The 25,038-nt window shown below is 43.0% G+C and overlaps 1 protein-coding gene across 1 annotated transcript in view; it reads left to right on the forward strand.

Moving 5' to 3' along the window:
• The window catches only part of CRYBG3 (crystallin beta-gamma domain containing 3), a 131,360-nt gene that overhangs the window by 67,137 nt on the left and 39,185 nt on the right, over positions 1-25,038 (forward strand). Inside the window, exons 8-15 of the mRNA XM_066241610.1 lie at positions 3,440-3,576; positions 4,790-4,904; positions 7,087-7,122; positions 10,698-10,831; positions 12,481-12,607; positions 21,259-21,401; positions 21,509-21,635; positions 22,470-22,502. Coding sequence (XP_066097707.1) covers positions 3,440-3,576; positions 4,790-4,904; positions 7,087-7,122; positions 10,698-10,831; positions 12,481-12,607; positions 21,259-21,401; positions 21,509-21,635; positions 22,470-22,502 — 852 coding nt within the window. The remainder of the gene's footprint in view (positions 1-3,439; positions 3,577-4,789; positions 4,905-7,086; positions 7,123-10,697; positions 10,832-12,480; positions 12,608-21,258; positions 21,402-21,508; positions 21,636-22,469; positions 22,503-25,038) is intronic.

Here is a 25,038-nt window from a genome sequence, read left to right on the forward strand (position 1 = left end):
GATTCCTCTCTAGGGCCACCTTTGCCCCCAGTGGAAATAATGGGGGTCAGGTAGTAGTGCAGTGATTCGAGTCAAGTGCTTTCTTTTCTCAAATAGAAGAAATCAGTATTGCGAATTACTGTGCTTACTATGCATTTAAATTCTTTTTAAAGGAGTAACATTTTTCATACGGTCAGAAGTTACTTAGGTTCTACCCTCAATAATGAGCCAAGAAGAGATTGTTGTTAGATCAGTGATGGAACGTATTTTACGTAAGGTGGAGACAAGCAGATTTTCTTACTGCTTTTGTTAACTGTAATTCTTTCCCACCCTTTTTCTGTCCTGTAGCTTCGCCTCCCTTCTTCCAACTAATTGCTTTAATAGTCTACGCTGGCAAGTTTCACCCAAATATATTTATAAAGTATGTCATGGCTAGAAAAGGTGGGAGAGAAACCATAAAAACTTTTCTTTATGAAGAGTAAACTGTTTATTGTTGCTAGGCTACTACTATAAGGCACCGTTCAGCCACTAGTGTTGACTGCCTTTGACCATCAAGAATTACACAAGTCTTGCCTGACCAGGCGGTGGCGCAGTGGATAGAGCATTGGACTGGGATGCAGAGGACCCAGGTTCGAGACCCCGAGGTTGCCAGCTTGAGCGCAGGCTCATCTGGTTTGAGCAAAAAGCCCACCAGCTTGAACCCAAGGTCACTGGCTCCAGCAAAGGGTTACTTGGTCTGCTGAAGGCCCGTGGTCAAGGCACATATAAGAAAGCAATCAATGAACAACTAAGGTGTTGCAACGCACAATGAAAAACTAATGATTGATGCTTCTCATCTCTCTCCATTCCTGTCTGTCTGTCCCTGTCTATCCCTCTCTCTGACTCACTCTCTGTCTCTGTAATAAATAAATAAATAAATTAATTAATTAAATTAAAAAAAAAGAATTACACAAGTCTTGCAGAAGACATTATTTCTGTGAGTAGCCACCATGAAGAAGATGGAACTCATCAGTGAAATCTTCATCGGTCGGCTGGAAGAGAAAAAAATTGGTCCTCTGTAGTTGAGAGCTTAGCATTCTTATTTTTGTTTCTTTTCCATTTTTTAGCCATTGTCATGCTTGTTCCATTATGCTGTTTCCTTCTGCTGTACGGGAGGCTCGAATGCCTTGTAGCTCTTTCCCTTTTAGAGTACACCACCCAAACATTGTTTGTATAACAATGCAAAGGAAACTTATTTGTGTGAGAGGCTTGGTTATGAGTTCCGTTACTGCACCTGGGATCCCCGGGGGAATGTGACTGTGGCAGCAGTTCTGCTACTAGAACGTGGTTATTAACAGCGAACAAAAGAGCCTTGAAGATTGACAGGCGACTGTTCTGGGCATTTCTGGCTACTTTTGAAATGACACTTTAGAAGAAAATAACATTTTTATACCATATTCTTTAAGGCTTTTTACTACATTGTATTTTAGAACCGAGTCTGAAAATAAGATGCATCAATTTCCTTACTTTTGCATATTGAGAAGACTTCTTAATAATGATTAACAAGAGAACTCAGTTTGGAGAAAGGTTTAAAAATTAGAAAATTTCAGTTTTAAAATTGCAAAATGGGTTAGAATAAAAAATAGAATTGTTTAGTCCAATCAGTGTCACCTCTGATTGTTACTACATTTACCCATCTTCTTAAAGCATAATCATTTGAATTTCACAGTGTCCTAGATGAGAATTATGTTACTGAACCTTGTATGATTAAACACTCACACTACTGAAATAGATGTGTGTTCAGACAGAAGCACATCTGTAATTTCAAGAAGGGAAAAATAATTGGGATTTTTGATTCTCTAAGAAAAGATGAGGTCATTTTTAAGTTGGAACTTGACTATTCCAAGATTTTCATAAGTAAGAATACAGAGAATTATCCCTTTGTTTTCAATGGGTGGTATACTAACTAAGCTCACCGGGGCCACAGACAAGACAGTGTGACTGAAATGGTGCGGGAGGTTAGTCTAGCTACTGGGTTGGTGCCATATTGTAGGAAGGGAAACAAATAGAAATTTGATTGTGCTTGGGCCTTGAGCCAAGGAGTGTCACGAGGAGAGTGCTGTTCTAACCAGCCCAGCTGTATAAAGAGAAGCTAGTGCTTGACCGGTGGCATAGGTCCGTAATCATAGTATTGGCCTTGACCGTGCAACCAGGTAAGAAATATATACAAGTGAAATTCTAAGGAAGGTGTGACGGGACATGGTGACAACGGATGTGTGATGGAATGCAGGGTCACATTTCATTATGCCTTTCTCCTTCCAACCAACTTGTCCTAAAGAAAATAAACAGAATGCCTCAAGTAGGAAAACAGATTTCCTTTACGCTCACTTCTAATTCCTAATTCTCTCATCAGTGTAAATTAAATAACACTGAGGGCATAGTGCTTCTCTGTTATTTATTTTTAATGTTCCCCGTGAGACCAGCTTTTATTTAACTCCCTTCCTCTCTATGGCTTTGTTGTGCTTCTCAGAAGGAAGGTTTACACCCTTTTGGCATTCAGATAGTTTGGTAACTGTGAGTATTGCTTAATGGAACAAGACTTGAAAAAAACAAAGCAGAAGATACTGGAGTAGTACTTTTTCAATCAACAATATTTGTAGTTTTCATGTAATCAGTGTAACTCCTTAAAAAGTGTATTGGTTCCTAGATGGGAGGGGAGTTGGGGGACTGGATGAAAAAGTGAAGGAATTAAGTACAAATTGGTAGTTACAAAGTAGTCACAGGGATGGAGGCCTGACGGGGGCGACACAGTGGGTAAAGCATCGACCTGGAAAGCTGAGATCTCGGGTTCAGAGTCCTGAGGTCACTGGCTCTGAGCGTGGGCTCGTCAACACGGTCACTGGCTTGAGCAGGGATTCATCCAAATGATCCCAAGGCTTGCCAGCCTGAGTCCAAAGGTCGCTGGCATGGAAAGCCCAAGGCTTGAGCAAGGGGTTACTAGCTTGGCCCCGGTCAAGGCACATACGAGAAGCAATCAATGTACAACTAAAGTGAAAGCAACTACGAATTGATGCTTTTCTCTCTCTCTCTCTCCCTTCCTGTCTCTCTCTCTCAAAAAAAAAAAAGAAAAAAGGTCACAGGAATGTAAATGATAACATAGGGAACATAGTCAATAGTAACTATGGTGCCAGGTGGATAGTAGACTTACAGGAGATCACTTGCTATAGAAATGTCTAACCACTATGCTGTGCCCCGAAACTAATATAAAATAAAAATGACTGTCAACTGTAATTCAAAAATGTAAAAAAAAAAAAAATTTTAATGTATTTTAAAAACTGATACAGAGAAACAGTATTTCCTTTATGTTGCTCTTATGAAGAAATTGAACTGAACAATGAGAATGATTGTAACTGCATGTCCAGGGTGGTAACACTGGACTGTGTGTTTCTTTAGGTGACTTCAGAGCCCGTTTTTCTTTCAGGATTGCAGTATTCCAGAGGTAGAGCTTTGCCCGCAGTCTGACCCAGCGTGCTGTCCCGTCTACATACAGCGAGCAGTCCCTAATTTGGAAGAGCTGAATATCCTCAAGTCTGTGTCCTTCACTGTGAAATCAGGCGTGTACGTATCAGTTTCTCTCTGTTACAGTGATTGATGGCCACCAGAGGCAACTTTTTGTTTCAGATTTCAATCGGTGATAGCCGTACTTCTGAAGTGTTCGTTTCGCTTATACTCCTGGATACCCAAGAAAGGCTATTGCAGGGATCAAACAGATTCTGTCTTTCTTTGGCTCCTGTGAAGTCTTTTATGTCTGACAGGAGCAGAGATAGATTCTCAGACACCTTGAGAGATGCAGCCATTGTCTTTTTTTCTCCACCAAATTTTAGGACTGAGAAATAAAAAAAACATATGTATATGTCCCTGGCCTGAAATTCTGGAGCCTGAACAAGTTCTAGAGTGCCTCCGAGCTGGAAGTTACTGAGCGCCTTTGCGTGTCGGGCACATGGTGCCTGTTGGTGTATTACTCCTCTGTCCCTGCAAGGCAGGTGGCACTGCGCTCATGTGATAATTAATGGTTGGTCTCAGGCTAGGGGTTTTTTATTCCTAAGGTATCTTCAGGAGTAGGGGTCTGAGTGTAGTCTTAGATCAGTTCCATTGGCTAGAATCACAGATTCTGTGAAGCGTGGTTCGACGTGGCTTCCTCCTCTCTCACTCACTGTTTCCATCTGCTCTGACAATGTGGTGTACGATTTCAGGGTCATCCTAAGACATCTTACTTTGTACATTCTGCCACCAGGTATTAGAAAGAACTCTTGGGAAGACCCAGTTATTAACCCTGTCCATGAGCGATGTCTGTAATTATCAAATTTAGGTGGAAGCTAGGTGAGTCTATTGGGAATCTTCTCAGACTGTTCCTGAGGTAGCTGATAGAACTGATACTGACTCTAAAAGCAGAGGTCAAAGGTGTAAGATGCCTGGTGGAATTGCTTCCTCTGACTGCTCCAGTGTTAAACAGAATGGAATATAGTGGAATAGTATTGATACTTCACTTATATTCTGCTTAAATTAAAGGTCTCATACCTTTTAAGTATTGGCAATCTTTAATGTTTGGAAAACATGATAGAATTATAGGATAGGTAGTGTTTGAATGTAAGTACTTAATAACATGTTAACTCGTGTGCTGCTTGGTGAAGTGTCTATGAGTGTGTTTTATTAGCATAATTCTGTGATGGGTTTTGTTTTGTTTTAATGTAACCCTTTTTACTTTAAACTTTTACAGAGCCAGACTGAGGTATTCCTGTTATACTTAACCAACCATTCCTTTCTTCTTTAGTTGGCTTGCCTACCCAGATATTAACTTCAAGGGGCAGGCTGCAGTTCTGGAGGAGGACCATGGGCTCTTGGAGATTTCTGCAGCAGAAATTAAATCTTTGCGCCCACTTCAAGTGGTAAGCGAATTTAAAAGGGAACATTTTTCCAAGTACCAGTGAATCCAGAATTAAATAGGTCTGAATTAACAAACTATTAATTTCATTGTTTTCCTGTTTCTTTGTATTGTAGAGACCAACTGTGTAAAGTTTAAATTGTTTTTCCGAATGACAAATGTCTGAATTTCTTTTGTGCTAAGTTTATCGCAGTGGATGCAATTTTCTTATAAGTGTTGTTCTGTGAAATTTTTGAATATGTAATGAAGTTCTAAATTGGTTTTTGGATGCTTATTATAAATTACTTGCAAATTATACTCTTCTATTGTAGTAATGCACGGTAAGCGCAGCATTAATAATAAATGAGCATTTTGTCAGCGGTGGCTTTCTTAAAGATAAGTGTCTGCGGTATTCATTTATTTTCTTGCAGGCATTTTTATTTTAGGGACAAACTGTTAATTAAATGTTACCTGTGAGGGAAACCATACTTGGTTGTTTTGCGACTCTTAAAAAATTTCAGAGCGCCTGACCAGGAGGTGGTACAGTGGATAGAGCATCGGACTGGGATGTGGAGGACCCAGGTTCGAGACCCCGAGGTAGCCAGCTTGAGCGCAGGCTCATCTCGTTTGAGCAAAGCTCACCAGCTTGGACCCCAGGTCGCTGGTTTGAGCAAGGGGTTACTCGGTCTGCTGAAGGCCCATGGTCAAGGCACATATGAGAAAGCAATCAATGAACAACTAAGGTGTCGCAGATGATTGATGCTTCTCATGTCTGTCTGTCCCTCTCTCTGACTCTCTGTCTCTGTAAAAAAAAAAAAAAAAAAAAAAAAGCCCTGGCCGGTTGGCTCAGTGGTAGAGTGGTAGAGTGTCGGCCTGGCATGCAGAAGTCCCGGGTTTGATTCCCGGCCAGGGCACACAGGAAAAGCGCCCATCTGCTTCCCCACCCCTCCCCCTCTCCTTCCTCTCTGTCTCTCTCTTCCCCTCCCGCAGCCAAGGCTCCATTGGAGCAAAGATGGCCCGGGCGCTGGGGATGGCTCCTTGTCCTCTGCCCCAGGCGCTAGAGTGGCTCTGGTTGCAGCAGAGTACGCCCCGGAGGGGCAGAGTGTCACCCCCTGGTGGGCAGAGCATCGCCCCCTGGTGGGCGTGCCAGGTGGATCCCGGTCGGGCGCATGCGGGAGTCTGTCTGACTGTCTCTCCCCGTTTCCAGCTTCAGAAAAATACAAAAAGAAAAAGAAAAAAAAAAGGGCACATATGGGAAAGCAGTCAATGAACAACTAAGGAGCCGCAATAAAGAATTGATGCTTCTCTTCACTCTCCCTTCCTGTCTGTCTCTCTGTCTCTGTCTCACACACACACACACACACACACACACACACACAAATTTCAAAGCAAGACAAACTAAGAAATTGTAAAAGATACTGTAATGTGGGATAGCATTAGAAACAAGTAGATTAGCGAATTAGGGTTTTTGTGAGGAGAGAGCTACTTTTTATGCTCTACAACCTTGAGGTCACAAAGACATTAAATGTGATAAAAACATATTGACAAACTTGGAAGAGGAAGTGTTCTGTCTTATTTAGAAAAGATATTTAGGGCCTGACCTGTGGTGGCGCAGTGGATAAAGCATCGACCTGGAAATGCTGAGGTCGCTGGTTCAAAACCCTGGGCTTGCCTGGTCAAGGCACATATGGGAGTTGATGCTTCCAGCTCCTCCCCCCCTTCTCTCTCTCTGTCTCTTCTCTCTCTCTCTCTCTCTCTCCCTCTCCTCTCTAAAATGAATAAATAAAAAAAAAAAAAAAGAAAGAAAAAAGAAAAGATATTTAGTAATAAGTGGTTTAAAAATCTCTTCTGTCAAATTAGATTTTTACATCTATTAGCAACTTCCTTATTTTTGAATAGTCTGTAGTGGGATTAAATCTTTAATTGCTTGTGTGTGCTTAAGGACTAAAGTTCAGTTTCCTTCCTGTAGTAGTTAATAATGTGGAAAGTATCTTTTTAATATCTCTGGCCCCTTCTACATTGATGTAGAGAAGTGTGACTTGATTTTTGATAGCACTCTTGGAGAGGTCTTAAAATTTTTAGTTTACCACTAGAATTTCACTGGTTATGTAATCTTGACTAATCAGATTTTGATGTAACCTATATACATCTCATAGTTACTTTCAAATATTTGTGTATCTGACATTAAAATTTCTTCTCCTCTTTAGGGTGGACTGAAGGTGGAAGTGCCTATGAACCTGAAGGTATGTTTTGAACAGACTTTTGTAGCAGGCTTAATAGTTTGAGTATTAGTCTTCAGCTGTTGTGAACTGTTAAAATAGGCAACAGTTACCTGAGGACAGGTCAACAGTGCCTCGCTCATGGACGTCAGGGCGGTGGGAAGTGACTGCACGAAGTGCTTGCCGAGGGCCCAGGCTCTGAATGCAGGGGTTGGGGTCAGAACGCAGCGATCGAGGGCTGTCCCGAAACCTAGCCAAACCCAGTAAGTACCTATGTATCGGAAAGGTGATCAATTTGATTTTGGTTTGGGGTGGGTTATAGGTGACCGCCAGACGTGGAAGGGGAGGTAACCAGCATGCCTGTGGGAGTGGCAGTCAAGAAGGAGATCAAGGATGACCAGAAGGTGTAAATAGTTCTCATCAATTAGATGGCAGTGTTTTAATTATGAGTATTTGAAGGGAAGGGTAGAGGCAATGAAAGCTAGACTGGTATGGTGTCAAGATTAAGCCCATTTTGGAAAGAAAGGAAGAAATCGATTATTAGATGTGTGTAAGGAGAGATCGGTGGATGAACAGTGCAGTGACAGAATATGCACACACACCTCGGCTTCATTGGGTCACAGCGTCTCCAGAGGCAAGTGTGGAGGCGCGGGTTCATCCGTTTTTCTCCTTCCCTCCAAACAAGACACTACTTATCCAGACCTCCCATTTGGGGGGCTTCCTAATATACAGAATTGACTGCCATTATTCTCTCAATTGCATAGATCAGTGTTTTTCTTTTCTCTTAAGTGAGAGGAGAGGAAATAGTGAGATGGACTCCTGCGTGTGCAGGATCCACCCGGCAACCCCTGTCTGGGGCCCATGCTCGAATCAACCGAGCTGTTCTTTTTAGCTCCTAAGGCTGACGTGCTTGGACCAACCGAGCAGTCCTCAGCTCCTGGGGCCATGCTGGAACTAGTTGAGCCACTGGCTATGGGAGGCGCAGAGGGAGAGAAGGGGGTGTGATGAGGGGTGGAGAAGCAGATGGTCACTTCTCCTGTGTGCTCTGAGTGGGAATCGAGTACATCCATATACTGAGCCAACCAGCCAGGGCCTAGATCAATGTTTCTCAACCCGGTCCATGGCCCAGTGACAGTTCGCCAGAAATTTCATGCTGGTCCACAAAAGAGTTAACCACCTTGGTGGTGTATGTGGTTAACTCTTTTGTGGACCAGCACCTGTCCGTGGACTGGTTGGTTGAAAAACACTGACATAGATGGAGTCTTTTGGAACTTATTAGCAGAGTGTATTTAATACATCTTGGCTGTATGATGAAATCATACTTATCTGAGACTTTTTAAAAATACTTTGCCTGGGCCCTGACTGGTTAGTTCAGTCGGTTAAGAGCGTTATCCTCAAATGACAAGGTTATGGGTTTGAAGCTCGGTCAGGACACACAGGAAGCAACCAAAGAATGCATGACTGAGTGGAATAACAAAGGAATGCTTTCCTTCCCCCTCCCCGATCTCTTCCTTCCCCTCTCTATCTCTCTAAAAATCAATAAAAATTAAGCCCTGGCCAGATAGCTCAGTTGGTTGGAGCTTCATTCTGGAGCATGAAGGTTGCCAGTTCAATGCCCTGGTCGGGGCACATACAGGAACAGCTCGGCCTGGGTTCTGCCCACAGAGATGCTGTTTTGGTCTGGGGTGCGGTCATATATTTTCAGAGCTCCCCAGGTGAGTCTAGCCTGTAATCAAAGTTTCAAACCAGGGACCTAATAGATGCAGAATTAGCTGGGACACTCCCTGAGTGACTCCTGTCTCAATCCTTTGTTTGCTGAATGAGAACTTCTCGTGCCGCAGGCTGGGTCTTCCTTGGACATTTGCAGTTTGACAGGTTATAGAGGTGTCTGAATGGCGTGGCTGTCAGAGACAGTCACAGTGTTCAATCGGTCAGAGGTTAGTTTATGGCTTACTCATCAAAGAATTATTGCTTCTTTCTTGGGTTGAGTGTGTTCAGTATATGTAGCATGTACTAAACCCAAATAAAACTTCATTAATTCCGACACCGCCCCTAGTGAAAACTTAATAGGTAGAAAACTGCAAGAGCAGTACTGCATATTTATGTCAGTCTGTGTAATTTTACACGTTTTTAAAAACAAGAGCGCTGTGACCTGCGGGTTCATTGTGTTTAAACATGAGATCTTAAGGCCGTGGGTCGCCTGTAGTGCACAAATTATGCTCTCCACCACCAACAGGACCGGGTGACAGCGATGGATACACTATCGCTGTTACCACTTCCACATACTAAGGGCAGCTCAGACTTGGGAATAAAGAGCATCAAAATGGTAGAAGCGAAATATTTGTACCAATCCATATTTGAAGTAAATGAAATGCTGAGAATTTATTTCCTTCTACACGTACACCCCCAATTTAAGTCAAATATGGAATAAAAATACTAGAATTTTTCAATCATTTTTTATTTTTAGGAATTTTGTACTTAGATTCAAGAATTTACCTATTTTTTCACATTGAATAATAACAATCATAGGACTGTTTTAAGAAGCAGCGTATGTTTTCTCAAATTAATAGATAATTCATTACTATTATGTCCTGGAACCTCAAGAGAGATTTTATTCCTTATAGAGGAAATTCAATAAATATAAGGCAGGTTTATATTAAAATCTAACCACAGGGTAAACCTGGGAAGGATAATTCAAGAAAAAGTTGTGGCCTCACCAGGCGGTGGCGCAGTGGATAGAGCGTCAGACTGGGAAGCGGAAGACCCAGGTTTGAGACCCCAAGGTCGCCAAGCTTGAGCAAGGGCTCATCTGGCTTGAACAACAACAACAAAAAAGCTTACCAGCTTGGACCCAAGGTTGCTGGCTCCAGCAAGGGGTCACTCGGTCTGCTGAAGGCCCGTGGTCAAGACATATATGAGAAAGCAATCAATGAACAACTAAGTACTCACAATGAAAAACTGATGATTGATGCTTCTCATCTCTCTCCATTCCTGTCTGCCTGTCCCTGTCTATCCCTCACTCTGACTCTCTCTCTGTGTCTCTGGAAAAAAAAACAAACCAGTTGTAAGACAGTTGATCCTAGGAGATAGTCCTAGAATTTTGGTAACCAGAACAATGTGATTAGCCCCGAGTGTATTAATATGAGAGAAGTAGCCTGACCTGTGGTGGCGCAGTGGATAAAGCATCGACCTGGAAATGCTGAGGTTGCCAGTTCGAAACCCTGGGCTTGCCTGGTCAAGGCACATATGGGAGTTGATGCTTCCAGCTCCTCCCCACCTTCTCTCTCTGTCTCTCCTCTCTCTCTCCCTCTCTGTCTCTCTCTCTCCCTTTCTCTCTGCTCTATAAAATGAATAAATAAATAAAAAATATGAGAGAAGTATACTGTTAATGAAGATATTTTATCTTTATGATGCTAGAGACTCGTTTTACTCCTTGTGACTATCAGACAGTGTAGTGTGCCTTATTATAAACTTATATTAATGAAAAAATAGACAATGGTCCCTATTCACATTGCTATCTTGAGTGCCACTTTAGTAAATCAGTGTGTATCTACTCTAAAATATGAGTGTGTTAAATAATTTTCTTTCGTATTTTTCAGGTTATTATTTACGAAAAACCTCACTTCCATGGACAGGCCAAAGAGTTTAGTGAACATATAGATTCTGTCCCTAATTTTTTAAAAAATGACAAGGACTTTCACGGAATTGGATCAATTCGTGTCATCGGTGGAGTGTGAGTGTCATATTCTCAGTAGTTGATTCAGTAGTCTGTTTTTGAAGGGCAATACAAAAAAATGTGCAAAGCAGAACAAAAACAGTGTGCCTTAGTTTGAGGATAAAAATTCCTTTGATAATATGGGAAATAAAACATATTAGTTACTAATATCTTTTTGCAAACTCATGGTGCTGCAAATTTTGAGATAGATTAAATACAGAAAACAGTTTCTAAAACTTCAGCACTTAGTGTTACTAAGGATGATATAGAAATAAGGACTGCAGATAAAATTATCTTTCTCATAGACTGAACATGGATGAGAGCCCTAGTTTTAGTCCTCTGTTCTGTTGATCTTAGTTGACTTTCTGTTCTGAGGACATTGACAGCGAGCCTCCTCATCAAAGGACTAGCTTTGGTTGTCTGTTTCAAAGTCAGGCATGTTTGATTTTGGTTAACCTCTGACCCTGAACTGCTTTTGAAAACCCCCGAAGAACTCGTAAGTATAAATAAACCCATTAGAGACGTAGACTTTGCAATCTCCAGCAGAAAATCAAGTGATGGCCATACCAGCCCAAATGGGAATGGAGGAGACTATGCAATATGGTAGATAGGTGGGTTGTGTACGTAACTGGTCTCACATTTTGATAATCATTTAATTATTTTGTTTTGGTAAATATGTTTTCATAAGAATACATTTATTTTTTTTTTCAATTTTATTTTTTCTTGAATTTTCAAATTTTATGAAGTGCTTGAACAAATATGAAGAAAACGTAGTAGTCAGCCCTGCGAAGCTTCCCTCTGTCAAACTCCAGAATTTACACTTCCCAGCCCAGGAGCCAGAAATAGTCATCCTTGGACTGTGACCTGGGAGCGTGTCCCACTCTGACTGCAGCAGGCCGACGTGCCTGGTGAGCCAGGTGCACCCACCCTGCAGTCACTGCTCCGGCTGCTCCGTGAGGTGTCCTGGAGGGGCGTCCTGACTAGTGGTGTTCATCGGTGTCCTAGACTGGCAGTTTTAGATTAGGAATCAAGAAACCCGTGTCCCTGAAACGCACCCTGCCACAGCGCTCCTTTTTCCATGATCGCCACGGATAAAAGGGTGGGGGCAGCATCTCCCACCACGAAGACGTACAGAAGTCTTCGCATACAGGGCAGGCCACCCGGCTAAGCCCCGCCCAGTCGCATTTCCCGGTTTCTCTTTGCTAAGCCCCCCTGTAATGGGTTGTAGGTCTGAGGCCCGGTGAGAGGTTCCTTTAACTTAGACCCTAAATAAAAATTTAATATAACAATCATCCTGTGATTCCAGAAGGCCGAATCAATGAAACAAGAATGATTATCTTTGAGTCTCTGTGGGTTTGTAACTTTTCTCATTGCTTATTTGTGTTTTCCATTATTTTTTACTGGGCAAACTATTCTTTAACCATTTTGAAATGTGGTATCAAGCTAGACCACGAACTATAATGAGCATTGCTTTGTTGCATTCTACAACAGTTAAACCTTTTGTTGGGAAAAACCTCTAAACTGTAAAAATTATTGATCTGTAAGCACACACCATGTGTCTTTTTAAACAGTAACAAAATGGTGATGTTGACCTAGGTGCTTTATCATGATTTTTTTCTTTCTTGACTAGTTTCATTAATGGCTCTGTTGGTGTCCTGTATTTCTAGGTGGGTTGCCTATGAAAAAGAACATTTTAAAGGCCTGCAGTTCTTGCTTGAAGAAGGAGATTTTGAAGACAGCAATACCTGTAGGGCATTGAGTGGCCCCATCTTGTCTTTCCGGTACTTACAAGCTGTGAGTTAGCTCCCAAATTCTTTATCTCTTTATCTTTCTAGAAAAACTGGACGTGATCTCTGAGGGCACTGAACTATATATTTATGTGACTTGCCTGTTTTTCTTAACTGCCACCAATTATTCTAGAATACTTATATTTACTTTTCATCTGTTAATTGCACATGTTTTGAAACACCTCCTCTGCGAACTGGATTGTGCCAGGTGCTGGAGATACAGGGGCTGAGACTCAGCCCCTGCACCCACAGCGCAGGCAGGCCGGGTAGGGAAGTGACGCTTATGTAAATGGTTGATACTGTTTTGATCATGATGAGAGTGAGCACAAAGAACTCAGGGTAGTCAAAAAAGATCAGTTACTTCTGCTTGGAAGTGAGAGGACGTTAAGATGACAGCTGAACTGAAATTTCGAGTTCAGGAGTTAGCCAAGTGAAGAAATTCAAGACAGGGTGAAGAGGAAAGGTAATGTTGCCAAAACACTACCTTTGAAGACACAGATGTAAGCCAGTGGCCCTCAGCGTGGGGTGATTGTACCCAAGTCTAGGGGCCATTGGCAGTGTCTGAAGAAATACTGTATTGTCATGACTTGGGGGGGGGGTTGGAGGCTACTGACATTTAGTGGGTAGAGGCCAGTGATACTGCTAAACACCTGCAATTCACAGGCTCACCTCCTCATCCCTTACCCCCAGCAAAGAAGGAATCATTTGACCCAAAATGTTAATAGTGCTGAGGTTGAGAAACGGCAATGTTAAGTAAAAGGGGGCATGTCAGGAAATACAGTTAAGTCAGCATATGAGGGAGAAGTTTGGGAAGATATGTCTAGAGCCAGATAAGGAAGGGCCTGATACACCACCTTGAGGAGTTGAGATTTGTGTTCTTGACTTGACCTTCAGCTGCTGATGGATTTTAGACCTAGCGAGTAGGATTATGTTAGTGGTTTAGAAAGATCTTTGAGGTGACTGTATCAAGGCATGGTGTGGAGGGAATTAAGTCTGGAGAAAAGAAGACTAGAACCTTCAGGACTCCCGGAGAAAGCTGACGAGGCATGGAGGAGATAAATGGTTGTTCTACAAGATATCAGGGCTTATCAGAGGTTGCTTATTTCTCCGACCAGCTGTGGAGACTTGAATATGTTCAGAGGGGCGTGGTTATGAATAACTCCTTATGAATAGGGAGTTACCACTTCAGTCTCTTTCCAAAATAAACTTGACCCATGTAAATTCTGAGCTCTCTGGCATAGTCCTCTCTGAAGGAACTGATAATGAAGTGAAGGCTGGTTACTGGGTCCACCCGGACGCTGGATGAGCACCGGGTTGTGTGCTCTGGCCCTTTAGGGCTCTGTGTGCTGGGGCCAGTCTCAGCTGTCGCAACCCCTCACCTTGTCAGACCGCAGGGATCCAGAATGAGAAACAAAGCACAGGGAACAGGGAGCATTTTATTTTTCATGAATGATTCTTGTCATTAGGAAAATTGGAAACCAGTTGTACCTGGGAGAAATATAAGGCAGTCCCTTGAAGACTGGGCACTGAATTTACTTGAGCAATGGATAGATAACTTTTGAGGTATTTAGTCCACAATATACAACAGACCACAGGTTTTCTCTACCTGGCCTCTCCTTGCTTGACCACTAAAAGGCAAGCAGTACAAAACTAGAGCCTTCACCTTGTTTTTTTTTTCAAGGTCCTTTTGACCACACGCTTAGAGAAAGAACTATGGGTCACGATTCAACACATCTTCCACCTAGCATTCAACACCTCTCTTTTCCTTCCTTATTTGAAAAAGAGAGCCAAATGGAAGCATTGCTGACCCTGTAAATATTTAGCAAGAATAAATACAAGAATTAACTCTGTGGCGCAAAACTAGCTTTACAGTGGTATCCACGTTCAAATATAATTAAGTAAATAATAATACAAGAATAATAATTACTGCATTTGAAAAATGGATACCACTCTAAACCTACTTTTGTCCCATCCTGTATAGCTAAATAATTGGGAAATATTTGATCGAGTCTGTGATAATATACATTTGAAAATCGGCACAAATTGACACGTTAATTAGTGCACACAAAATTTGCACCATTTACAAAAATGATGACACAGTCTCTATGTAAATAAATAAAAATACCCTTCAAAGAAAATCTTTTATTCTCTTTAAATTAGGTTTTTTAAAAAATTAGAAGATTAATTGTTAGGTTATAAAGATGCTTTCTTAATCCTCATTGTAATAATATAGCATTTGGCCCTGCCCGGTTGGCTCAGTGGTAGAGCATCGGCCTGGCGTGCAGAAGTCTCGGGTTCGATTCCCAGCCAGGGCACACAGGAGAAGCGCCCATCTGCTTCTCCACCCCTCCCCCTCTCCTTCCTCTCTGTCTCTCTCTTCCCCTCCTGCAGCGAGGCTCCATTGGAGCAAGGATGGCCCGGGCGCTGGGGATGGCTCCTTGGCCTCTGCCCCAGGCGCTGGAGTGGCTCTGGTCGCAAAAGAGCCATGCCCCCTGGTGGGTAGAGCATCGCCCCCTGGTGGGCGTGCCGGGTGGATCCCGGTCGGGCACATGTGGGAGTCTGTCTGACTGTCTCTCCCTGTTTCCAGCTTCAGAAAAATACAAAAAATAATAATAATAATAATAATAACATAGCATTTGTCCAGGACTTGACATGCATACTTACACTTAATCTTCACAAAGACAATGATATACTCTCATGACTCCCAGCTTGCAGATACAGACACTGAGGATCTTCACGGTGCTGTGCCGAGTGTAGAGCTGGGACTTGAGGGCAAGTCTGCCTGACTCCGGAGCCTCTGCCAAATAATTCATTTCCCTCCTTTACAAAAATGGTTAGACTAAATAAGCACCTCAGCAGTGGAATCCTGGATCTCATTCAACCAAAGGATATTAGCATTCATTCGTAGCTATAAATATATGGTGACATTGCAGACCAATACACACATATATAATAAATAATTATTTACATGAACTTTCAGACAGTTTACTGAAAATTTAAATTTATGTTCACTAAAATATTTCCAGAGGACTATACTAAAAAATCTATACATATTTGGAAAGTTTAAATTTAAATATGTATGTGTTATGGAAATGCTTTGAAAGCTAGTTTATCAAGTTGTACATTAAAAAGTTTTATATTCTCTAGGTGTAGCATATAATTGGGGAGTTCTCTTTTTCAAAAACCACTTTATTCAACATGAAAGAAGCTGTACGTATTTAATGTATACAGTACTCAGTGAGTTTTGCAGTAAATTACACCTCTGAAACCCTCACCTCTATCAAGGCCATGGACCTATTCATCACCTTCCAAAATTTTCTTCCATCTTGTTTGTTATCACTTTTTTATAAGTTATAAGAAGACTAAACATAAGATCTACCCTCTTTGAAAAATTTAAGTATATAGTACAGTATTTGGATATAGGTTTTAAAGCTTTGTGGTTGCCACAGACATATATTTATATAAATAAATTAGCAGGTAGAGTTGATGTGAGACGGCCCTGGCCGGTTGGCTCAGTGGTAGAGCCTCTGCAGGCATGTGAATTATCCCGGTTTGATTCCTAGTCAGGGCACACAGGAAAAGCGCCCATCTGCTTCTCCACCTCTCCCCAGTCCCTCTCTATTTCTCTTATCTCTCTCTCTCTACCTCCTCCTAGAGCTGTGGCTCAATTGGCTCCAGCAAGTTGGCCCTGGGAACTGAGGCTGGCTCCTTGGCCTCTGCCTCAGGCACTAAAAATAGGTCGGTTGCTGAGCAAGGGAGCAACACCCCAGATGGGCAGAGCATCGCCCCATAGGGGGCTTACCAGGTGGATCCTGGTGGGGTTGCATGTGTATGTGGGAGCCTCTCTCTTCCCCCCATCACTAAATTATAAAAAAAAAAAAAGAATGTATTTGAGACATCTTTTATCCACATAGACTCTTAGATGTCTCTAACCTTGGAAGGAGTGAAGTGCTACATTTAAAACCTACGCTGAAGTAATATAAAATAAACAAGAGGGTAGATAGGAAAACTGCATACTACAAAGCAGTTTTCTAACGTCCTCGCTGCAGAACACAGGCACTGTGCATCTACCGGGTCAGATCCTGGACTGTTCCTTAGGGATCACGCGATCCGTGTCCCGAGGGCTTTGGAGAGCACAACCAGAATGTGTTCCTAATTCCAGGCAGATGTGTTGACTTGCAGTTGATTGTTTTGTAAAGGACAAAACCAGAAGGAATATAGCAGCATTTAGACTCCAGGGATTAAAGAAGGAAGTTTTATTCCTTGGTTTGCTTGACAGAACTCTTGGTAAACTTGTTTTCCCCAGTATTTTACTAGCTTTTAGATTTGCTTTTGTTACGTTGTTAAGACTTTGGGCCTCTTTTCCGATCTCTGGAATCAAGTGGAACGCAGCGGAGACCAGTATTTCTCCTGAATTAATAGGTATACTGGATCTTCACTGGTGTCTTATGTCATGCAGGGACGGGGGCAGTTGTAGCGTAAGAGCTCCAGGGCCCAGTCCGCTGAGGGGTTGTATGGAATTTATAATAATCAAATCACTTCTCTCTGGTCCTGCAGCAACTGCTTGTTCATTTTCTCCAGCAGTGGGGTACTTACTTACGTACCTGCAACGCTATTAAACTGTCTAGATTTTCCCACAGATTTCAGTGCTTTAAAAATATAAAATGGGGCCCTGGCCGCTTGGCTCAGCAGTAGAGAGTCGGCCTGGCGTGCGAGGGACCCGGGTTCGATTCCCGGCCAGGGCACATAGGAGAAGCGCCCATTTGCTTCTCCACCCCCCCCCTCCCTCTCTGTCTCTCTCTTCCCCTCCCGCAGCCAAGGCTCCATTGGAGCAAAGATGGCCCGGGCACTGGGGATGGCTCCTTGGCCTCTGCCCCAGGCGCTAGAGTGGCTCTGGTCGCGGCAGAGCGACGCCCCGGAGGGGCAGAGCTACGGCCCCTGGTGGGCAGAGCGTCGCCCCTGGTGGGCGTGCCGGGAGGATCCAGGTCGGGCGCATGTGGGAGTCTTTCTGACTGTCTCTCCCCGTTTCCAGCTTCAGAAAAAAAAAAATTATATAAAATGGAATCGAATTTGAGGTCATTCCATCATTCTTCATTCTTCTGGCTCAGTAGAGCTCCACTTAAGTCAGGGTGACTTTCAGTGTTATTTAATTATGCCTAATGAACTGGGGATGACAGTGACCTAGTAACCTCGAGGGCTCACTCATGGCGTAACCGGGAGTGCCCATTGCAGTCACCTCCTGAGCAAGACAGTTTAAAGGTTTTTTTTGTATATTGTTTCTTTAAAAATAGTTTAGACCAGGCCTTGTACATGTGACCCTGAACGCGTAGCTCCAGGTGATTGCAGCTGGCTTGGAGTCAGAGCTCTGCCTGGAAGGGGCGCCATAGTGATGGCAGCCAGTCAACTAGATCAGATATTGTATTATATTTGGTAGGTTTGAGGGGAAAATGCAGAGAGGGTCAAAACTGGGAGAGTAGTTCAGAAGGCTACTTAGGGGGAAAAAATGGAAGCAAAAGCTATAAGGCATGAAAAGCCTTGAATAAACACAGCAGAAGATGAAGAGAGGCGAGCGACAGCAGCGGCCCTCGGCCAAGACCGAGCAGGAAGCACACACGCTCAAGCCGTGGGAATACATTTCCTTGTGCACTCATGCTGTCAGCACTTGTCCTGTACTTGGCTGTGGACCCTTTGGCAGTGGATTCCTCCTTCTCTACTCAGCTCTGGGCCTCGTTGTTGCCAGCTGGCCTGATCCTTCAGCCTGCTCCCCAGCTCACGGGCCTGACCGCTGTCCCTCCCTCACAGCCCACACGATATGATCTGTGCAAAGCATTGCTCAAGCGGAGGACGTCACACCATAGCACAGGTTATTTTAACGAAAGGTCACAAACAGCACACATGCACGCATCTGGATTTTTTTTTTTTTTTTTGTCTTTGTCCCATTTGACTTCAAGATAATACCGTGAATGACCCAGGGTGTGTTTCAGCTTATCCCTGCTTCCTCAGTCTTAAAATCCTGACAGGGAGCAAAGAATAGGTGGTGGTGGTGGAGGCAGAAGTATAAGCAGAGAGGGAACATTCCAGGGTCACCAGGGTGTGAGAGGAAAGGTCATATAATGAGAGCTCCCAAGGACCTTCCCATTACGATTGGGCCTGACCTAGTGGATGGCTGTTGATACCAGCTCCCAGCTGCCTTGAGCTAGTTACACAGTTTCAGATTGCAAGAGACAAAGGCACGTCCAGGTGCTTCGGGCACTGGGAGTTGACGTTGTCACCACAGCCAGGGTCGTTGGTGTGGCACCCAGGCTGTCAGCATCACTGGGAGGCTGGTTCTGGGAACTTGAAGGCAAACCACTTACAGGCTATTAAAGCCTTGCTCTCCTCACCTGGAAAATGGCAGATGTATAGATATGTTTGTATACATAAGTGTATGTACACATTTACAGATATTATTTAATATATACTATGTCAATATGTATATTACTCAGTATAATTATATGTCACTCAATTTCTCAGTTGTAAAATGGGAATGATAGTAATAAAATCTCATAAGGTGGCTGTTTTGAAAATAATGCACAAAAACTTCTGGCCAGTAGTAAGTGTGGAATATATGTATTTAACTGTTAGCTTATTAAAAACTCTTCATAATATATTTATTCCATCAAGTGGTTGATGCGTAAAAGTTTACACATCTTTTGGACATCTACATTGTTTTCAGCTTTCACTCTTACAAATAATACATCTTTGCATATAAATTGCCTGCTATTTAGTGTCTTTAAGAAATTCCCCTTTAGGCCTTGCTCACAGGTCATCTGCTCAGAGCACTGTCCTGATACAGCGAGTCTGCAGGCGCTCCCCAGCCAGGGCACAGCCTTGAGTCAGCGTATGCATTCATAAGTAAGCGCAGCAACAACACATCAGTGTTTCTCCCTCTTTCCCCCTCTTCTCCCGTTCGTTCCCTCCCTTCCCCTCTTCCTGCTTTCCCCGCTTCCCCCTCTCCCCCCTCCCCCCTCTCCCCCTTCCCCCTCTCCCCCTTCCCCCCTCTCCCCCTCTTCCCGCTTTCCCCGCTTCCCCCTCTCCCCCCTCCCCCTCTCCCCCTTCCCCCTCTCCCCCCTCCCCCCTCCCCCCTCCCCCCCTTCCCCCTCTCCTCCCCTCCCCCTCTCCCCCTCTCCCCCTCTCCCCTCTCCCTTTTCCCTTCCCCCTCTCTCCCCTCCCCCTCTCCCCCCTCCCCCTCTCCCCCCTCCCCCCTCTCCCCCTTCCCCCTCTCCCCCTTCCCCCCTCCCCCCTCTCCCCCTCTTCCTGCTTTCCCCGCTTCCCCCTCTCCCCCCTCCCCCCTCTCCCCCCCCTCTCCCCCTTCCCCCCTCCCCCCTCTCCCCCTCTCCCCCTTCCCCCTCTCCCCCTTCCCCCCTCTCCCCCTCTTCCCGCTTCCCCCCTCCCCCCTCTCCCCCCTTCCCCCTCCCCCCTCTCCCCCTCTTCCCCCTTTCCTCTCTAAAATCAATAAACAAAAATTTAAAAATAAATTCAACTTTGAAAAAGGGGTGTTGATTTCAGGCTCAAAGAGTGTAAACAATTTCTTAAATATATATATTTCTAAATAATTTTCTAAAATCTGTTCAATGTGTATTTCCACCAGCAATGTTCACTGACAAAATTGGATTTTAAGATCCTTTTTATCTTAATTTAAAAAGTGAAAGTTGTATCAGTTATTTTAAATTTCTTTTTACTAGTGAAATTAGATACTTGTTTTTTATTTTTTTATGAATTGTCTGTTTTTTGCTACTTTATCAATTTGGGTCTTAGGTTTTCTTTTAATTTTGTTTCAGATATGTTATCTGACAAATTTAAAAGTTTTTTCTCAATTTAATTTTTTTTTTAAGGGAGAGGTGGGGAGATAGACTCCTACATGCACCCTGACCAGGATCCACCTGGCAACTCCTGTCTGGGGCCAATGCTCTTCCCATCTGGGGACATGCTTGCAACCGAGCTATTTTTAGCACCTGGGATAGAGGCTCCACAAAGCCATCCTCAGCACCTGGGGCCAACATACTTGAATCAGTTGAGCCATGGCTGCAGGAGGGAAAGAGAAAAAGAGGGAGAAGGGGATGGAAGATGGGGACTGAAACAGATAGTTACTTCTCCTTTGTGCTCTGACCAGGAATCAAACCCAGGGCTTCAACATGCTGGGTTGACAGTCTACCACTTAGCCAGACAGCCAGGGTCTCAATGTAACTTTTTAATAGTTTTCTTTTTTATCAAGCAGACTTTATTTTTTTCTATTTTACTAAGTACATAAAGTCCTCCCCCTCATTGCTCATTTTGTTTCATGTAGCTTTTGCTCATTAGGCATAAGTGAGACTTTAGTTTCCTTTACGATCAGTGTTACATGTGGTAACCTGTAAGTCCTCGCAATTTATCAGCTGTTGACTAATTCCCGTTTATGTAAAAATGTAATGTTTTCCTGATTAAAGGGAAAATTGACTTATTTTTTTAAGCTATTTAGGAATAATCATTATTAAAATTGTTTCCAGTACCATTTAAAATTCTCTGTAGACCTATGTGTGTGAAAAGTATCCCACAAGTATGTGAAAATTGTGCAAAGACTTAGCAATTCGTAAAGCAAAATGCATACATTTTTCTAAACCTTCCTCTGCCTCTTTTTAGAATTTTATAGAATCTTCCATCACACTGTTTGAATCTGACCTGGAAAATGGAAAGTCTATTAACATTACAAATCAGGACATTTCTGACTTAGAAGAAATGGGTTTTGGCAGCGAAACAAGATCCATTCACGTTAAAAGTGGAGTGTAAGTTGTCTGCTACCTTGAGAATCTTGAGAGGTTCTTTGGTGTTTAAAATTGTTGATTGCTTGATTCTGCATCACCTTTGTTCTTTTTCCTTTTATCTCTACTAGATGGGTTGCCTACCAGCAGAAGTTTTTCTGTGGAGAACAGTACATTTTAGAGAAAGGAAAATACAAATGCTTTTTTGACTGGGGCGGATCAAATAATATAATCATGTCAATACGACCTGTCCAACTGGTGAGTTAAGTGTGAATATAACTAATACCAAAGGCATGTGATGGCATTCAGTTGAATATGTGGAGCAAGCTTTCTAAAAGTGGCATTGTGGAGCTGTGTTACATTCATATGCAGAGAAAATAAAACAGCATATGAATTTGTATGGACTCCGTAGAGGGCTGTAGGTGACATTAGCACACTAATGAAGTGGCTCTGGTATTTGAGTGGTTCATTCCTTGAGCAAGAATATTTAGTGCGTCCGGCATGCGAGACGCTATGCTGATGCACTGGCGACAGATGAGTCAGCCTGCCCCGATGGGTCACAGTCTCTCAGAGGAGACAGGCGGAGGAACAAATAATTATAGAAGAATTAGTGAGAAAATGAAGTGTGTAAGCCGTGGGAGTGGAGCGGGGGAATGGGGACACTCAGAGACTGGGGACTTGGGGACCCTGCCGCAGAAGAGAATGCATTGAGGGACATTTTTCCAGGCAGGGAAGTGGTGCAGAAAGGGCATTCCAAAAAAGCTTGGGTAAAACAAGCACTAGAGGGCGCTGTGGGTGTCCGTGAGGGAGGTACGGGAGAGGGGTGGTGTGGGGTTCAGACGCTTATTCTAACGGGTGTTGGTGCCCATTTTTCTTCCGGTGCAGTATTACTCAAAATGAGTTACTAACAAACACAAAATGATAAGAGAATTCAGTAAGTTACAGTATTTGAAGTTTTTGGCCAATTCAAGAAATCCAGCAAATTGTCTGGACCTTTTTATTTTTTCCCCAAAGGATATTTTTAAAACTTTCAAAAAAATAACTAAGATAATGTGTTTACAATTTTTTTTAATGTTTTGACATGTTTTTCAGGAACCACTTGGGATAAATGAGCCTCCACACTTGGTATGTTTAAAATCAGCCTTACCTTGGGATTGTTAGATTGTTACTGAAAGTATTTGTGCCTTCTCTCTTTCCACTCTCTCTCCCTCCCTCAGTAACTTTTTTTGTGGCGGGATGTCGGCAGTGTGTGTAGTGCTGGGTCCCCGCGAGCCTGGGAGGCCCACTTTGTTAGTTAGTGGTCCTTCTGGCCTGGGTTTGTCAGTTCTTCTTGTTTTCTTCTGATAGAGATTCGGCTCTGCCCGCTTTGGGGTCATTTTGAACCTCTGTCACTTTCTTTGCTGTTGTCTATCTGTTCTTGAATGGTTTGTTCTTACTCAGCAGAGTATGTTATGCTGTTTTCGGAAGAGCACGCTTACCATGGAGAAATAGCTAGCTGTCATGGTATGCTTATTGTGTAGATGTGTTTCTAATCCCTAAATCAGATAGTTCTTACAAGCCCTAGTAAACTTGCAACCTTACTCTTTTTCTTCTACTGTTAGTGGTTTGAAAGATTGGGCGGCACTCTGGAGCCTAACATTTGTTTATTATCCATTGAGGGCTAGAAATCATACTTTTTTTTTTTTTTTTACTTTTTTATTGACTTTATCGGGGTGATGTTGAGTAATAAAATTATGTAGACCTCAGGTGTACAATTCTATAATGCATCCTCTCTATATTATACTGTGTGTTCACCACCCAAGTCAAGTCTCTTTCCATCTCCATTTATCCCCCTGTACCCTCTCCTTCCTCCCCACCCCCTTCCCTCTGGGGATCACCATACTGTTGTCTTTTTGTGTGAGGGGCTTTTTGGTTGGTTTTGGGTTTGGGGGAGGGTTGTTTTGTTTTTCTTTTTTTGCTTAACCCCTCTTCCTCACTGACTTGAGCCAGTGAGAAAGACAAGTACCATATGATTTCACTTATACACGGAATCTAATGAACAAACTGAACTAACAAACTAGAAACAGACTCAGCTAGAGAATGGACACAGCAGTCAGAGGGAGGGCGGCTGTGGGGCTGGGTGAGGTCGGTGGAAAAGGAATTCCACCTTTAGTGAATTCACCTTTAGTGCTTCTATTAACTCTGTCAGGCCAGAATCAATCCTGTTTACTGAGGAGCAAACCGAGATTTAGAATTTGTGTCCTTTCACACAAGAAGCAGCAAAATCGGCATTTTCTGGTACCTGACACCATTTTCAGGATTTTATATTGAGGAGGGCATACCATGATACGAGCAGTACGACTCCGGAAGGAAGAGGCGATGAGAGAGATTGCTCCCTCCGTCTCATTTTAAATAACAAATTTGGAGAAATTTGTCAAAAAGGCAGTTGTACTGATTAATTTTAATTACTTGACATTTGCTAGCTTTACACAATGCTGAATCCTTCTCTTTGCGTGTGTATGTTTTTCATGTTCACGTCAGCATTTGTATATTTCAGATCAGCTTACTCTAACCATGTTTCTTTTCACAGTTTTATTTTCTGATTCCCTCACAGCCTGGTGGACACACTTCCTTTCTCAGTCCTGGGTCGGGCAAACGCAGGTTTACAGTTGCGAGTACACAAAACGCAGAGCTAACAAGCTGTTGTGATGGAGACTGCGTGTCTTTTTCCATACGAACAACTATAAACCTGCTCTTGCTTTATCCTGTGCAATCAAGCTGTTGTATTTGGAGATATTTCCTGCCAGATATTTGTTTTGAATCTTTGTGAACTCCCAACTGTGGACTTTTAAAAGCACTTTTTTCACATGAAGCACCATAAGTGGTTAAAGAGTTAAACGAGGATAGTTCCTAACCGCACATTTTCTGAGTTTTAAGTGCAGATAAAATCACATTCTTTCAGCCCTGTTCCTCTCCCGTGTCCCTGTTGTTCTTTACGGACTTCCTTGTTTGGGGCAGATTGTTCAGAGGATTTTCTTCTTAGCGTTTCCAGTGCAGCTTGAAGAGAAAAGGAAGCTGCGGGCAACGCCCGGTGAGATCAGCCTCCCTTCAGGTTTCTGGATGGGGCTCAGCTGTTGCCTTGTGAGATAAACGTTTCTGGCAGGTAGAGGATAGCTGGGTGTTTGGTGGCCTGCAGACAAAGCCTCCTTAGTGTACTCGGTATCAAAGCTCTTACTATTCCCATTGGGCCAAATTTTCAGAACATTTTCCTTGTTTTCTCTTACCCAAATAAAAGCAAGAGGATTGGCTGACACTCTGGTTCCAGTTAGTAACTAGAAAGTATTTTCTTCTTCATAAGTAACTGTGATAGCTGGACAACTCAGACGCTGTGTTCCGATGAAGTAGTTATTTTCTTTGTAGGATAAGGAGGAAGTTACATCTCAGGGTTCAAGTCAGAAAAAGAATTTTTTTATGCTGATTGTTTGAAAGGGAACTTCAAGCATCCTAAGAAAGGAACAACCAGAAAATGTATGTGTGTAGAGATTAATATAAGTGGTTACCGGGGTAGGGAGTGGGGGAGGGGAGCAAAGAGGGACAAATATATGGTGACAGGAAATTATTTGACTCTGAGTGAGAGGCACACAACTCAATCAAATGCTAATAGAGACATTCACCTGAGACT

This window comes from Saccopteryx bilineata, chromosome 8 (assembly GCF_036850765.1).
Source record: "Saccopteryx bilineata isolate mSacBil1 chromosome 8, mSacBil1_pri_phased_curated, whole genome shotgun sequence".
NCBI lineage: Eukaryota > Metazoa > Chordata > Mammalia > Chiroptera > Emballonuridae > Saccopteryx > Saccopteryx bilineata.